The 15653-nt window shown below is 47.1% G+C and overlaps 1 protein-coding gene across 2 annotated transcripts in view; it reads right to left on the reverse strand.

Moving 5' to 3' along the window:
• LOC116967248 (tetraspanin-15-like) overlaps nucleotides 1-15653 on the reverse strand; it is a 140506-nt gene that overhangs the window by 73933 nt on the left and 50920 nt on the right. For both annotated transcript variants that reach the window (XM_033013710.1, XM_033013709.1), the window contains exon 5: nucleotides 9232-9348. In XM_033013710.1, coding sequence (XP_032869601.1) covers nucleotides 9232-9348 — 117 coding nt within the window. The remainder of the gene's footprint in view (nucleotides 1-9231; nucleotides 9349-15653) is intronic.

Here is a 15653-nt window from a genome sequence, read left to right on the forward strand (position 1 = left end):
AGTTATTACAAATAATGAATATACTTCCAGAGAAATGTTGATCCATGCATTTAGCACAGTATAAATCACAATCACCTTGTGAAATATCGAGAGGGAGCAGGACTTCAAGAAGCACACTCATCTTAATATTGAACGGTGACAAGCAAACCAAGTGGCAAATTGGATATTGCATGTTGACTTTTATTAAATCCTACCATGTTTCTGTTTTTGCTCAGTTGTCCTTTCCAGGTTCAGCATAGAACACTATTCCTAGGCAGAAGAGTTGTGCCAAAGCCCTGGTCTATAGTGAAAAGGCATAGGTGATAAGTCTCATGTCGAAACCTTACTTCAGATTCAACCCGAACGGTCACCTATTCTTTTTCTCCAGAGATGCTGCCTGACCCGCTGAATTACTCCAGCGTTTTGTGTAGAAATCCTCGGTATAAACCTGCATCTGCAGTTCCTTCCTGGGGCAACAGCATTAGTGCAAAAAACAATAGGAAGCTGGTCAAACTGGTTAATCGAGCTAGCTCAGTGCTGGAGGGGAGAGTAGACTCTGGGATGGATGTGCTTGAGAGGCGTATGAGGCACAAGGTGCAGGTCATCCTGAAAAACCCCGGGCATCCCCTCCATATAATTCTGGAGAGTCAAAAGAGCACTCGGAACAACAACCGGCTCCTCTCCCTGCCCTGTAGAACGGAGCGGTTCAGGAGATCCTTCACCCCTGCAGCCATTAGATTTTATAATTCGGACCGTTAGGCTGTAGGGGGATGCATTTTTGCAATTATTAATTTTTAACTGTTAATTATTGGTCTTTTTAAGTATTTATTGCTCTCAGGTAGTGTCCACATTGTATTCTACGTATTTTCTGTCTGCGTTCGTTTTGAATCTGTGGGTTTGTTGGTTGGGGGCTTCTGGACATCTGAATTTCCCTGAGGGGATCAATAAAGTATTTATTATTATTATTATTATTATTATTATTATTATTATTATTATTATTATTACCTCAGCTCGATAGTTGCCTCTCCACATCTTCAGAAAGTAGATGTGTACAGGAAACATAGAAACATAGAAAATAGGTGCAGGAGTAGGCCATCCCTTTGAGCCTGCACCGCCATTCAATATGATCATGGCTGATCATCCAACTCAGTATCCCATCCCTGCCTTCTCTCCATACCCCCTGATCCCTTTAGCCACAAGGGCCACATCTAACTCCCTCTTAAATATAGCCAATGAACTGTGGCCTCAACTACCTCCTGTGGCAGAGAATTCCACAGTTTCACCACTCTCTGTGTAAAATAAGAAAGAACTGCAGATGCTGGTTTAAATCGAATCGAAAGTAGTAACTCAGCGGGTCAGGCAGCATTTCTGGAGAGAAGGATCGGGTAGATTATCTCTGATCTGTCTCGGTGTTTCGAGGAATCTAGGTGTGGGTCCACTGTTTGCCATTTTGCCTCACATTACATTTCAATGGCACTTAATTGGGGCTTTGATATGTTGCAGGTGCCCATGGCACTATTTAAAACAGAATTAAACATGTCCTTTGTAGCAGTTTTGTATTCAAGGTTGTGCTGAATAACAAGCCCCCTCTCCCTCTGCTCATTATATATGTCTGTTTTGAACAAGGGAAAGCCATTTAGAGTTTGGAGATACAGTGAAGGAACAAGCCCTCACCCCCATACACTAATGTCCCCTGTCCCACTTAGGAAACCTGAACGGAAACCTCTGGAGACTTTGCGCCCCACCCAAGGTTTCCGTGCGGTTCCCGGAGGTTTTTGTCAGTCTCCCTACCTGCTTCCACTACCTGCAACCTCCGGCAACCGCCTGCAACCTCCGGGAACCGCACGGGAACCTTGGGTGGGGCGCAAAGTCTCCAGAGGTTTCCGTTCAGGTTCCCAAAGTGGGACAGGGGCATAACACTATCTTGTGCATTAGGGCCGGTTTTACCGAAGCCAATTAACCTTCAAACCTGGACGTCTTTGAAGTGTGGGAGGAAACCGGAGCACCCGGAGAAAACCCACGCGGTCACGGGGAGAACATCCAAACGGCGTACAGACTGGATCGAACCTGGGTCTCGGACACAGTAAGCAAGCTACTCTACCATCCCATGTAACACATGATGAGAGCAAAACATAAAGTGCTGGAGTAACTCAGCATGTCAGGCAGCATCTGCGATGAGAATGGATTAACGACATTTCTAGTTGGGTACCTTCTTCAGACCCGAAATGTTGCCTGTCCATTCCTTCCACAGGTGCTGCCTGACCTGCTGGGTTACTCCAGCGCTTTGTGCTTTTCTCAAGGTTCCAGCGTCTGCGGTTCCTTGTGTCTCCATTTCACTGATCAGAAAGAAACATAGAAAATAGGTACAGGAGTAGGCCATTCGGCCCTTCGAGCCTGCACCATTCGCCATTCAATATGATCATGGCTGATCATCCAACTCAGTATCCTGTACCTGCCTTCTCTCCATACCCCCTGATCCCTTTAGCCACAAGGGCCACAGAAGAGGGGGTTGTCCCATAAGTTACTGGGGCATTTGTCACCTTTAGTTACAAACTTGGACAGAAATAGGGGGTGAAAATGAAATGAATAAAGAAAGGGCAGGTTGTGCAAAAGTGTTATCGACATACGATTTATCATCTTGCCACACGAAAAACAATCATACTCATCTCTGTATGAACTGAAAATTGGTTGTCCGGAGGTAGTACTTAATCTTTCCAGCACATTAACTCAAATGATGAGCTGCCTATTATCCAGGCTGCATAAATGTTTATACTACCTCCTGTAACACCTTGTCTAGATTCATGTGGCAGTACAGCCCTCATATTTCTTTCAAATTATTTCCTCAATTGGAAGAGCACATCAACTTTTTTCCGTTGAAAACAAACTGCGGGAGGAACCCAGAGGGTCAGGCAACATCGGAAGGATGAGGGCAGAGGTGTTTAGGGTTATGCCCCTGTCCCACTTAGGAAACCTGAACGGAAACCTCTGGAGACTTTGCGCCCCACCCAAGGTTTCTGTGTGGTTCCCGGAGGTTGCAGGTGGTTGCCGGAAGTGGAAGCAGGCAGGGAGACTGACCAAAACCTCCGGGAGCCTCCGGGAACCGCACGGAAACCTTGGGTGGGGCGCAAAGTCTCCAGAGGTTTCCGTTCAGGTTTCCTAAGTGGGACAGGGGCTTTACTTCTTCACTCTGAAGGTTCCTGATATGAGACATCATGTGCGCAGAAAGGAACTGCAGATGCTGGTTTATACCGAAGATAGACACAAAATGCAACTCAGGAATGAGTGGGTTAACAACACATGATGAGCGTTTGACTGGCACTGGGCTTGTACTCGCTGGAGTTTCGAAGGATGAGGGGACACCCCATTGAAACTTACCGAATAGTGAAAGGCCTGGATGTGGAGAGGATGCTTCCACTGGTGGGAGAGTCCAGGCCCAGAGGTCATAGCCTCAGAATTAAAGGACATTCCTTTAGGAAGGAGATGAGGAGTAACTTATTTAGTCAGAAGGTGGTGAATCTGTGGAATTCAAAGCTGTGGAGGTCATCAATAGATATTTTTAAGGCAGAGATAGATAGATTCTTGATTAGTAAGGGTGTTAGGGTTATGGGAAGAAGGCAGGAGAATGGGGTTAGGAGGGTGAGATAGATCAGCCATGATTGAATGGCAGAATAGACTTGATGGGCCGAATGGCATAATTCTACTTCTACCAATTCATTTCTGGATCCAAAAGTGGGAAAGTATAGGATTAGTACAAACAGGTGATCAATGATTGGCATGGACTATGTGGGCCGAAGGGCTTGGCTGCATGCTGTTCGCTAACCTAATACTACCCTAATGTGTGTCATGTCCAGAGCAGCACACGGCTATTAGCTTACATCGACAGAACAAATGAAATTGCCAAAAAAAAAATCTTCCACTGATTTGCTCCCTGATTGAAAATGTTGTGAAGAACTTTGCAGGGTAGCTGTGGAAAATTTGTACAGGGAACGCATCCATCATTTGGGCCATATCATGATTGAACTGCACAGATCATTAGAGCCTCGGGCACACTCTCCAAAACTCATTCCTTCCCAAGTGACGTGGACTGCTTTAGTTAGGTCATAACTAACAAACATCTTGGTGCAAATCTGAAACAAATCAGAAGCAAACCATCTATTGTTTCACTGGTGTAGAACAGTAAAGGAAATGTGTAGGAAGGAACTGCGGATGCTGGAAGATGGAGCAACTCAGCGGATCAGACAGCATCTCTTGAGAAAAGGAATAGGTGACGTTTCGGGTCGAGACACTTCTTCAGACTTCTACAAGCCCAGCCGCTCCATTTTCTCAGCATATGACAGTCCCGCCATCCTGGGAATTAACCTTGTAAACCTACGCTGCATTCCATCAATAGCAAGAATGTCCTTCCTCAAATTAGGGGACCAAAACTGTGCACAATACTCCAGGTGTGGTCTCACTAGGCCCCTATACAACTGCAGAAGGACCTCTTTGCTCCTATACTCAACGCCCCTTGTTATGAATTTGCTTTCTTCACTGCCTGCTGTACCTGCATGCTTACAGATGCAGTAAGCATTTTGAAGATAAGACTGTCTGAAGATAGGAAAATGCTGGAGTAACTCAGCGGGACAGGCAGCATCTCTGGAGAGAAGGAATGGGTGATGTTTCGGGTAGACAACCTCATCCTGTTCCCTCCCCTCTAATTTCAGTCTGAAGAAGGGTCCCGACCCGAAACGCCATCAACCAGCATCTGCAGTTCCTTTCCACACGCAGTAACCAATCCTATTGCCACTAGTGACAGGTCAAAGACAAGGCTCCAGGGTCTCTGCATGAAAACTAGGAACCTGAACGGAGAAATCAGAAGTCGTTTCTCCCACAAGGGATTTTGATTTGAAATGTAGTCTGCTCTGACTTAGACAGACATCTTGTCAAAGCCACCATCTATATAATATTAAAACTGTGGCTGCTGGCTGGCTGTGTTTCTGCCTGACTTGTGGGTGCCAACCTTTGATTCGTTGCTACGCCAACACCAGACCCACAAACGCCCAGATTTTCCCATTTCGGTAGAGATTTCACTTTTCATTCCAAGTATCCACTCCTGATTAAATTTCGTCGTGTTTATGTACACATTTTTAATAAAATCCTTCTCCCACCCACCCCCACTCATTTTGTTGCCTCCTACTGGCCAGCGACCATAACGGCTGCTGCCGCCCGCATCTCGCCTCAAAGGCGCCATTTAAAAACAGCCGCACTGCTGAGTCCTGAACGGCTTGAGTTGGAGGACCACGTCTCCCGTGGGGGCTACGGGTAGGGAACGGCTGCGTTGGAGGAGCAGACCCAACGGGTCTGCACTTGGTCTAGTTTCTCTTAAAATGCATTGGATAATTACTCAAGAGTTCAAAAAGAGGCAATGAAAACCTGCCACAGCGCCAGAGGCCCGGGTTCAAACCTGACCTCGGGTGCTGTCTGATGACAATGATGATACTATGTTGTTACTTGTACCTCGCTAGGGAAAGTCTTTGTTTTTTCATACGAAGAACGCAAAGTACACAAAGGCACCCATACTAATCAAGAATCTGTCTCTGCCTTAAAAATATCCACTGACTTGGCCTCCACGGCCTACTGTTGTGTTCTGTTGCCACTACTCTCTGAGCCTGTATGCTAAATCTTTATGCTCTCATTTTAAACCTTTGTCCTCTGCTTGGTTCTTGGTTTCTTGGTCCTCCAAAATATTCCAAATGGAATTTAAACTGGAGGTGGTACCTCATGGTGGTACCCCATCTCCCCCCACCCCTACACCTCGCTCCTCCCCTCCCCCACCCCTCTCTCTTCCCCCTCTCCTCACCGCTCTCCCTCTCCTCCCCCTCCCACCCCCATCCGTCTCTCCCCCACCCCCCTTCCCTCTCTACCCCACCCCCTTCCCCCTCTCCCTCCGCCCCCTTCCCCCTACCCCTCTTCCACCTCTCCCCCAACCCCTCCCTCCCCACTCTCTCCCCTCTGCTTGTAGATTCTCTCACCCTGGGTAACAGAATCTTGCGCATACACCCTATCTATTCCCCTCATGATTTTAAACACCTCGATAAGATCACCCCTCAGCCTCCTGCACTCTAAGAAATAAAGACCTAGCCTGTGTAACTTCCCCTTATAGCTCTATAGGCCCTCTAGTCCTGGCAACATCCTTGCAAATTTTCTCTGCACGCTCGCCAACTTAAGGAAATTCTTTCAATAGCAGGGTGACTAAAACTGAACACAATACTCCAAATGCATAGGAAGGAACTGCAGATGCTGCTTAAACCGAAGACTGAAAAAGCTGGAGTGACTCAGCGGATCGGACAGCATTTCTGGAGGAAAGGAATCGGTGTGAGGCTCCAAATGCAGCCTCCCCAACATCTTGTACAACTGTGACATAACACCTCGACTTCTACACTCAATACAGTGACTGCACAAATATATCAAACACTTTCCCGAATTTCTATCATTTCAGCTCTTTTTATATCTGAAACGTTTGGAACCGTATTTTCCCCCTTCCTCTCCTGTTCTTTGCCATTTATGGTAAATCAGCCAGCATCGTTTCCAGCTACAGTGTGCCTAGGTTTTAGCGTACAGGCTCGGAGAGCAGTAGTGGAATACACACACAACAGAACCAGGTCCTCCTCTGCTGCATGTCCATATGACCATTGAGTATCCATCTGTGTGTTGAATCACACAGGGCGGTGAGTCTGTGGGATACTTTGCCACAGATGGCTGTGGAAACCAAGTCAGTGAGCCAACTTCAAAGTCAAAGACAAATGTATTCGTCACATGCACCAACGAAGGTGCAGTGAAATGAATTTGCCAGCAGCGATACACTTAAAAAAAGAACACACAATACATAATAGAATTTAACACAAACATCCTCCACAGCATTCTTCGCTGTGATGGAAGGCAACAAAGTTCAGTCAGTCCTCCGTGGTCCGGGCCACGAACCCTCCGTAGTCGCCGCCACGGACGGCCGGATGTACATTCGTTATTGGATGCGGGCGTGTTGGACAGCATGGACGAGTTGGGCCGAAGGGCCTGTTTCCATGCTGTACGCCTCTGCGACTCACTGACGGAGGCAAGGAAGAATGGGGAGAAAGAAAGAGACAGCAGCACAGAACGAGAACCAGAGGGCCAACAGGGACAAGGTGCATTAGCAGAAGGTAAGAGGAAGTCCGAGAAAAAAAATAATGCAGTTTCAAATCACGAGAGGTCGCAAGTAATTAAACCGCGCATGATAAATGAGAAACAAAATGGGTCTTTAATATTTATGAGATGCAGAATAGACAGCCTGATTGCTTTTTGCAGAATTATGTTCAAATCTAGGTGGACCAAATGAAATCTCATGTCATGGTGTTTGGTGCATGGTACGTGTATCGTGAGTGAACAATATTAACATTCATTTGAAGGCTGCTTCTTCATTCTTGTTGGCAGCTTAAGATATGAATAAATTAGGTGCATTTGCTGGTTTGAGTCAAAGACAGACACAAAATGCTGGAGTAACTCAGCGGGACAGGCAGCATCTCCGGAGGGAAGAAATGGGTGGCGTTTCGAGTCGAAACAACATGCATTTCTTCTCTCCGGAGATGCTGCCTGTCCTGCTGAGTTACTCCAGCATTTTGTGTCTATCTATGAATAAATTAGGATCTGGTGGGTTGGGGGTGGGGGGGGGGGGTGGGGGATCACATCACAATGTCTTGAAAGGGCTTATTTATGAAGCCCTTTCAACCCTTGGAGAAAGGAATGAAATGCTAAGGTTAGAATTATCAGACAGGTTTCTCCAGAAATATACCCAAGAATTTTGAACAGAATGCAGGCAGGAAAATTGATGGTTTTCTGGGATATCTTAGCATGATAACTGGAAGCTGCTGGTAAGGATGCAATGTTGAGGGTTTACTGACTGTTTCTTCGCTGCAGAAAGCTGTGGAGGCCATCAATGGATATTTTTAAGGCAGAGATACAGTGGATAGATTCTTGATTAGTGCGGCAGTCAGGGATTATGGGGAGAAGGCAGGAGAATGTGGTTAGGAGGGATAGCTCGGTGGGCGGCGCGACTCTCGTCAGCAGCGGCCTCTGCAGTCCGTCTGCGTTTTTATTATTTTATGTCTATGTTTTTATGTAGTTTTTGTTATTTGTGTGTGGGGGGGTGGGGGTGGGGTGGGAGGGAGGGGGTAACTTTTAAATCTCTCCCTGCACGGGAGACCTGACCTTTTCTTTGTCGGGTCTCCGTTGTCGTTGGGGCTGCAACGAGGAGCGGCCTCCAACAGGAAGACCGGGGGCTGTGGTGCCGACTACTCACCTCACCGTCGCGGAGCTGGCCGAGTCCGGAGCGGGTGGAGCGGTGGTGGAGCGCTGCTGCGGCCCGACCTCCGGAGATTCGGTGGCTGCAACTGTGGGTCTGGCGGACGGCGGCACCGGGAGCCCGCGGGTCCCTGGAGGGAGACCGCTTTTCAGGGCTCCCGCAACGGCGACTTCTCCCGCCCGAGTTGCGGGGTTGAAGAGCTCCTGGAGCGGGGCCTTACAGCACCGCACCGCGCGGCTTGGAATGGCCGCGGGACTCTGCGAATGCAGGCCGGGGGCTCTAACATCAAGAACCCGGTGCGCGACCTTGCATCACCCGGCGTGGCTTTAATGGCCACGGGACAATCGCCATCGCCAGCCGGGGGCTTTGACTTTGACTCTGACATCGGGGGGGAGAGTGCAGTGGAGAGATACGTTTTTTTGGCCTTCCATCACAGCGATGTGATGGATGTTTATGTAAATTATGTTGTGTCTCGGGTCTATTTGTTTGTAATGTATGGCTGCAGAAACGTCATTTTGTTTGTACCTCAAGGGGTCCAAATGACAAAAATTGTATCGTATCGTATTGTATCAGCCATGATTGAATGACAGAGTTGGCTTGATGGGCCGAATGGCTCCTATCACTTATGACTACATGACCATTCTCTTCCCACAGATAGACAAAACTGCTGGAGAAACTCAGCGGGTGCAGCAGCATCTATGGAGCGAAGGAAATAGGCAACGTTTCGTCCAGAAACGTTGCCTATTTCCTTCGCTCCATAGATGCTGCTGCACCTGCTGAGTTTCTCCAGCACTTTTGTCTACCTTCGATTTTCCAGCATCTGCAGTTCCTTCTTCAACTCTTCCCACAGATGCCGCCTGCCTCGCTGACTTACTCTGGCACTTTGTGCCTTCTAATCTGTGGCAGGCGAGACAGCGTGTTTGCTTGTGTTTGCCTACCTTCTCCTTGACACAGCAGGTGTAAGGTACACCGCAGGCCATTGGTCCTGGGGCATCACAGGCATGGTAATGGTTCACGGACCAGTCCTTGTACTCCTCCCCTCCGCAGCAAGAGAACTGTGAGCAAGAGAAAGGTTGGAATTATTGCTGGGCCTTGCGAACACTCCTGAGACAGCAGAGGCAGGGACCACAGGAAGGTCCATCCAAGTGGTGGGACCATGGGCTTGAAGCCTCCAACCAGTTCTCCAAGGCTCCACTTTGTGTCCATCAGCTGAGAAGGTTGTTGGCTGCAAGGGCCAGGAAGTGAGTGGGTAAGATCATCTCTGACCCCTCTCACCCTGGCCAAAAACTCTTTCAATCACTTCCCTCTGGAAGGCAACTCCGGACTGTCAAAGCCGCCACCGCCAGACATAAAAACAGCTTTTTTTCCACGAGCAGTAGCTCCACTCAATGATCAAAAATCTGTAGCCTCCTTTTGCTCAGGTATTTTATTTCATTCACATGTTTAAACTATAATGTTTTATTATTAATGTTTTATGTTTTATTCTTAATTGGTTTACTGTATGTTGTTGTTATTTGCGAGTGGAGCACCAAGGCAAATTCCTTGTATGTGTACATAGTTGGCCAACTTATTCATAAACTTTGTGTTGCTTAAGGCCCTGTCACGATCTGATTCACAACCTTTTTTACTCGTTGACATTTTTCATCAGGCTAGAAAAACGCCCCGACCTACTTGATGCCACGAGTACCTACGACTAGCATCACGACCTACCTACGACCTCATGACGACCATGCTGCGAGTATGAGTCAAGGGCAAACTCGGCAGAGGTCATGGAAGTGGGACAGGCCCCTTTACAGAGCTGGTGGCTGGAATATCTTTCCATTCTGGAGCTGCATGCATAGTGTTGGCATCTGTTTGAGCCCAGAACAAGCTCACTGCCCAATTAACCATACCCAGGGCAGGAGCAGCACAGGTTTAGCGTGGGGTAAAATACCTTCAACCCTGTCCCATCACACACAGCTGGGGCAGAGTCAGCGTTGGTGGGTTTGCTACAGATTATAGTGGTGAGACCACACCTGGAGTATTGGTGAGACCACACCTGGAGTATTGGTGAGACCACACCTGGAGTATTGGTGAGACCACACCTGGAGTATTGGTGAGACCACACCTGGAGTATTGGTGAGACCACACCTGGAGTATTGGTGAGACCACACCTGGAGTATTGGTGAGACCACACCTGGAGTATTGGTGAGACCACACCTGGAGTATTGGTGAGACCACACCTGGAGTATTGGTGAGACCACACCTGGAGTATTGCGTACAGTTTTGGTCTCCTAATCTGAGGAAAGACATTCTTGCCATAGAGGGAGTACAGAGAAGGTTCACCAGACTGATTCCTGGGATGACAGGACTTTCATATGAAGAAAGATTGGATAGACTCGGTTTGTACTCGCTGGAATTTAGAAGATTGAGGGGGGATCTTATAGAAACTTACAAAATTCTTAAGGGGTTGGACAGGCTAGATGCAGGAAGATTGTTCCCGATGTTGGGGGAAGTCCAGAACAAGGGGTCACAGTTTAAGGATAAGGGGGAAATCTTTTAGGACCGAGATGAGGAAAACATTTTTCACACAGAGAGTGGTGAATCTCTGGAATTCTCTGCCACAGAAGGCCAGTTCATTGGCTATATTTAAGTGGGAGTTAAATGTGGCTCTTGTGGCTAAAGGGATCAGGGGGTATGGAGAGAAGGCAGGTACAGGATACTGAGTTGGATGATCAGCCATGATCATATTAAATGGCGGTGCAGGCTCGAAGGGCCGAATGGCCTACTCCTGCACCTATTTTCTATGTTTCTATGTATAGACACAAAAAGCTGGATTAACTAAGCAGATCAGGCAGCATCTCTGGAGAAAATGAATAGCAGACGTTTCGGGGCCCAGACTCGTGTCACTGCCTTTGAAAGCTGAGCATGAGCTGCTGCACATTCCGAATCACCAGGTGAATCACTGGTTACATAGAAAGAACATCAGCGCATCATGAGAGAGGTGGGGTTGAATTTCAAACAAGAGGAAACTATTGTAAAATAAATGTTTAATTAAGACTGAGAAGATTTGCACGAGGAAAACTGTGATCCGGTATTTTATTTTAGGAACCTTATTTGCATTGAAAACCTTGATGCAAGGTTTTCAATGCAAATACGGTTCCTAAAATAAAATACCGGATCATAGTCTTCCTTGTTTAATTTTAGTGGTATGACTATTGGCCAGTGAGATCCGGAAGCGCTGGTTTCAGATCTGCTTTGGTCTGCCCGAAACTAGTTGATCTCCCAGCAGAGGAAGATGGCCGTGAGGGGGCTTTGCCGACCAGCTCATTCCAGACTGTAGGAGTACGTGCTGAGGAACTCGCTGAAGCTCGGTGCAGCCAACGCCAAGGACCACAGTCTAGGGTCCTTCCATTGCAGGATATTGGGGTGCAGGGTCGGGTGGAGTCTCAGGACGGCACGGTGGAAACAGCGGTAGAGTTTCGCCCTTCGTCTTCGTTCGTGTGGTGTGCACAGCCTAAAGTTGTTGGACAACTTGTTCTATTTGATCTTCCGTTGAGTTGATTGCATTAGTCGAAACACGGCAGACCACATGAAGGTTGCAATCTCCCACCCCGAGTTTCGCCCTGACAGCGCAAGAGGCCCGGGTTCAAACCTGACTACATGTGCTGTCTGTATGGCGTTTGCACGTTCTCTCCGTGACCGCGTGGGTTTTCTCTGGATGCTCCGGTTCCAATCCAAAGACGTACAGGTTTGTAGGTTAATTGGCTTCGGTAAGAATTGTAAATTGTACCTAGTGTGTAGGATAGTGCTAGTGTACGGGGTGATCGCTGGCCAGCACGGGCTCGGTGGGCCGAAGGGCCTGATTTCCGCTGAATCTCTAAACTAAAATAAAACCCCTCAAACAAGGCAAGGGATATCAATCCAGGGGTGAGGGGCACATAGTGGCAAGGATACTACGAAATATAACACTAATGATGAATGCATGTCTCGATTCTGAGATTGTCAGAAGAATTTTTTGCACTGTTCTTGGTTTGTATATATTTTTTTACCATTTTGAATAAAATTAAATGTTGAGAAAAAGAACTGGAAGCACTGCACCTTCAGCAATTTATTATTTTTGGCTTGGATGTAAAGAAATGTGTGCCTAGTGCTTTATTAGTGACGGGATGGGCCTGTATGTACTGCCACCTGCATAAAGTTGAATTTCATTATTTTGTTCACCAGCCACATGACACATATGTTTATTAAAGGTGTGCACCACCACCTTTTGTCTACAAAATATGCTTCAGTTGGAACCATATCTTTGCGTGCTGTCTGTACAGAGGTGGTGGGAAAATGATCTGTGGGCAGGGTCGAAAGAGACTGCAAAATGATGTGGGCAAGATCAACAAGTTTGGTTTACTTTACAGTACCTGGCCTGGTTGGTTGTTTTTTTATTGTTAGTTTAGAGATGTAGCTCGGAAACAGGCCCTTCAGCCCACCGGGTCCGCTCCGACCAGCGATCCCCGCACATTAACACTATCCTACGCCCACTAGGGACAATTTCTAAATTTACCAAGCCAATTAACCTACAAACCTGTACGTCCTTGGAGTGTGCGTGGAAATCAAAGATCTCGGAGAAATGCCACGCAGGTCACGGGGAGAACGTACAAACTCCGTACAGACAGCGCCCGTAGTCGGGATCGAACCCAAGTCTCCAGCGCTGCATTCGCTGTAAGGCAGCAGCTCTACCGCTGAGCCACCGTGACTGCCCTATCTTGGCATTATGTTGGGCAGAGACATTGTGGGCCACAGTGCATGTCCCTGTGCAGTACTCTTCTATGCATTATGTTCTATGTTCTATCCATCATCTCTGTGGGGGATGAAAGTGTGAGAGGTTTAAGACATTTGGACAGGTACATGGATTGGATAATAATAATAATAATGGATGGGATTTATATAGCGCCTTTCTAATACTCAAGGCGCTTTACATCGCATTATTCATTCACTCCTCAGTCACACTCGGTGGTGGTAAGCTACTTCTGTAGCCACAGCTGCCCTGGGGCAGACTGACGGAAGCGTGGCTGCCAATCTGCGCCTACGGCCCCTCCGACCACCACCAATCACTCACACACATTCACACACATTCACACACAGGCAAAGGTGGGTGAAGTGTCTTGCCCAAGGACACAACGACAGTATGCACTCCAAGCGGGATTCGAACCGGCTACCTTCCGGTTGCCAGCCGAACACTTAGCCCATTGTGCCATCTGTCGTCCCAGTAAATGGATGGGTTTAGAAAGATTTGGGCCAAACGCAGGCAGGTGGGACTAGTGTAGATGGGACGTGTTGGCTGGCGTGGGCAAGTTGGGCCGAAGGATCTGTTTCCACACTGTAAGGCACTACAACACCACATAATCAGCTCAATAATGTGGGTTAGCCTACACTATGGGGGTCTTGAATTTGGCTCCTCTTTGAAAGATTGCCATGTGAGTTTTTCACATCCCTCTCGGACATTATTATAACCTTTCTGTGCCTACAGTCACATCTTACGTGGAGTTGATCACCACCCCAGCATCTTCCTGCACACATGTTGAAGGAGGATAGACACAAAAAGCTGGAGTAACTCACCAGCATCTCTGGAGAGAAGTAATGGGTGACACAAAGTTACTCCAGCTTTTTGCGACTATCTTCGGTTTAAACCAGCGTCTGCAGTTCCTTCCTACAACACATGTTGAAGGAGCTGTTTCTGCTGTACACCCTTATAACACGGCACTGTGGCGCGGTGGTAGAGTAGATGCCTTATAGCACCAGAGACCGGGGTCCAATCCTGACTACGGTTGCTCTCTGTACGGAGTTTGCATGTTCTCCCCGTGACCTACGTGGCTTTTTTCCGGGATCTCCGGTTTCCTCCCAAACTCCAAAGACGTACAGGTTTATCGGCTAATTGGCTCGGCATATTTGTAAACATAGAAACATAGAAAATAGGTGCAGGAGTAGGCCATTCGGCCCTTCGAGCCTGCACCGCCATTCAATATGATCATGGCTGATCATCCAACTCAGTATCCTGTACCTGCCTTCTCTCCATACCCCCTGAGCCCTTTAGCCACAAGGGCCACATCTAACTCCCCCTTAAATATAGCCAATGAACTGACCTCAACTACCTTCTGTGGCAGAGAATTCCAGAGATTCACCACTCTCTGTGTGAATTTTTTTTTCTCATCTCGGTCCTAACAGACTTCCCCCTTATCCTTAAACTGTGACTGTTAAACTTAAACTTAGATGCTGCCTCACCCGCTGAGTTTCTCCAGCATTTTTGTCCAGCATGTGTGAAAAATGTTTTTCTCATCTCGGTCCTAAAAGATTTCCCCCTTATCCTTAAACTGTGACCCCTTGTTCTGGACTTCCCCAACATCGGGAACAATCTTCCTGCATCTAGCCTGTTCAACCCCTTAAGAATTTTGTAAGTTTCTATAAGATGCCCCCTCAATCTTCTAAATTCTAGCGAGTACAATTTGAATTGAATTGATTTATTTGGGACAGTGCATATTAATAAAACATTTGCATGTAATATGCAAGATTGTAGCCAGTAGCTAATTTCCATCTTTAGTCCCAAACAAGGTAAAAACAAAAACAAACAATATAGACAAGCCGAGTCTATCCAGTCTTTCTTCATATGAAAGTCCTGACATCCCAGGAATCAGTCTGTAAACTGCCCCTAGTGTGTGTAGGATGGTGTAAATGTGCGGGGATCGCTGGTCGGCCTGGACTCGGCGGGCCGAAGGGCCTGTTTCCATGCTGTAACTCTAAACTAAACTCATGGCCGAAGGATTGTTGCGTCAACATGCCCGATGGTGCTGACTGCCGATCCATTGTAAAGTGATCAGTGTGGGCTATTTCATCAACATGCTCCAGTAAGCCAAGATAAACAGGACTCGTGACTCTGTCAGAAAAGTGCAGTAGATATCATCTGTCGTCAGTCATAGTGCTGGAATAACAATGTTAAATGGCTATTCAACTTCAACACAGCTGCCTAACAGCCAACAATGAGTAAGTAATTGCATGTGAGAGCATTGCTGAGCTAATCAAACACAAAATACTGCTTGGAGCATCTTAAACAATTATCTAACAGAATGCTGTCCAATCCCGTGTTAAGAAAGCTCCATTTCAATTTACAGAACAATCTTACTCATCACTTAGCTATTCATCCCATTGCAGACTAGTTATAAGTACAAGTGCAATAATTACAAGTGTTTTTCCCAATGTTCTCTTGTAGAGTCTTACGCCTTGTATTATTATCGTTACTTGTTTGAGCTTTTATTTTAAAAAAAACCTCATAACTTTACAATTTATTTTTCACCCACCCGATAACTTTTCCATATCTGAACCCCCAACCTCT

This window comes from Amblyraja radiata, chromosome 39, assembly GCF_010909765.2.
Source record: "Amblyraja radiata isolate CabotCenter1 chromosome 39, sAmbRad1.1.pri, whole genome shotgun sequence".
Lineage (NCBI taxonomy): Eukaryota > Metazoa > Chordata > Chondrichthyes > Rajiformes > Rajidae > Amblyraja > Amblyraja radiata.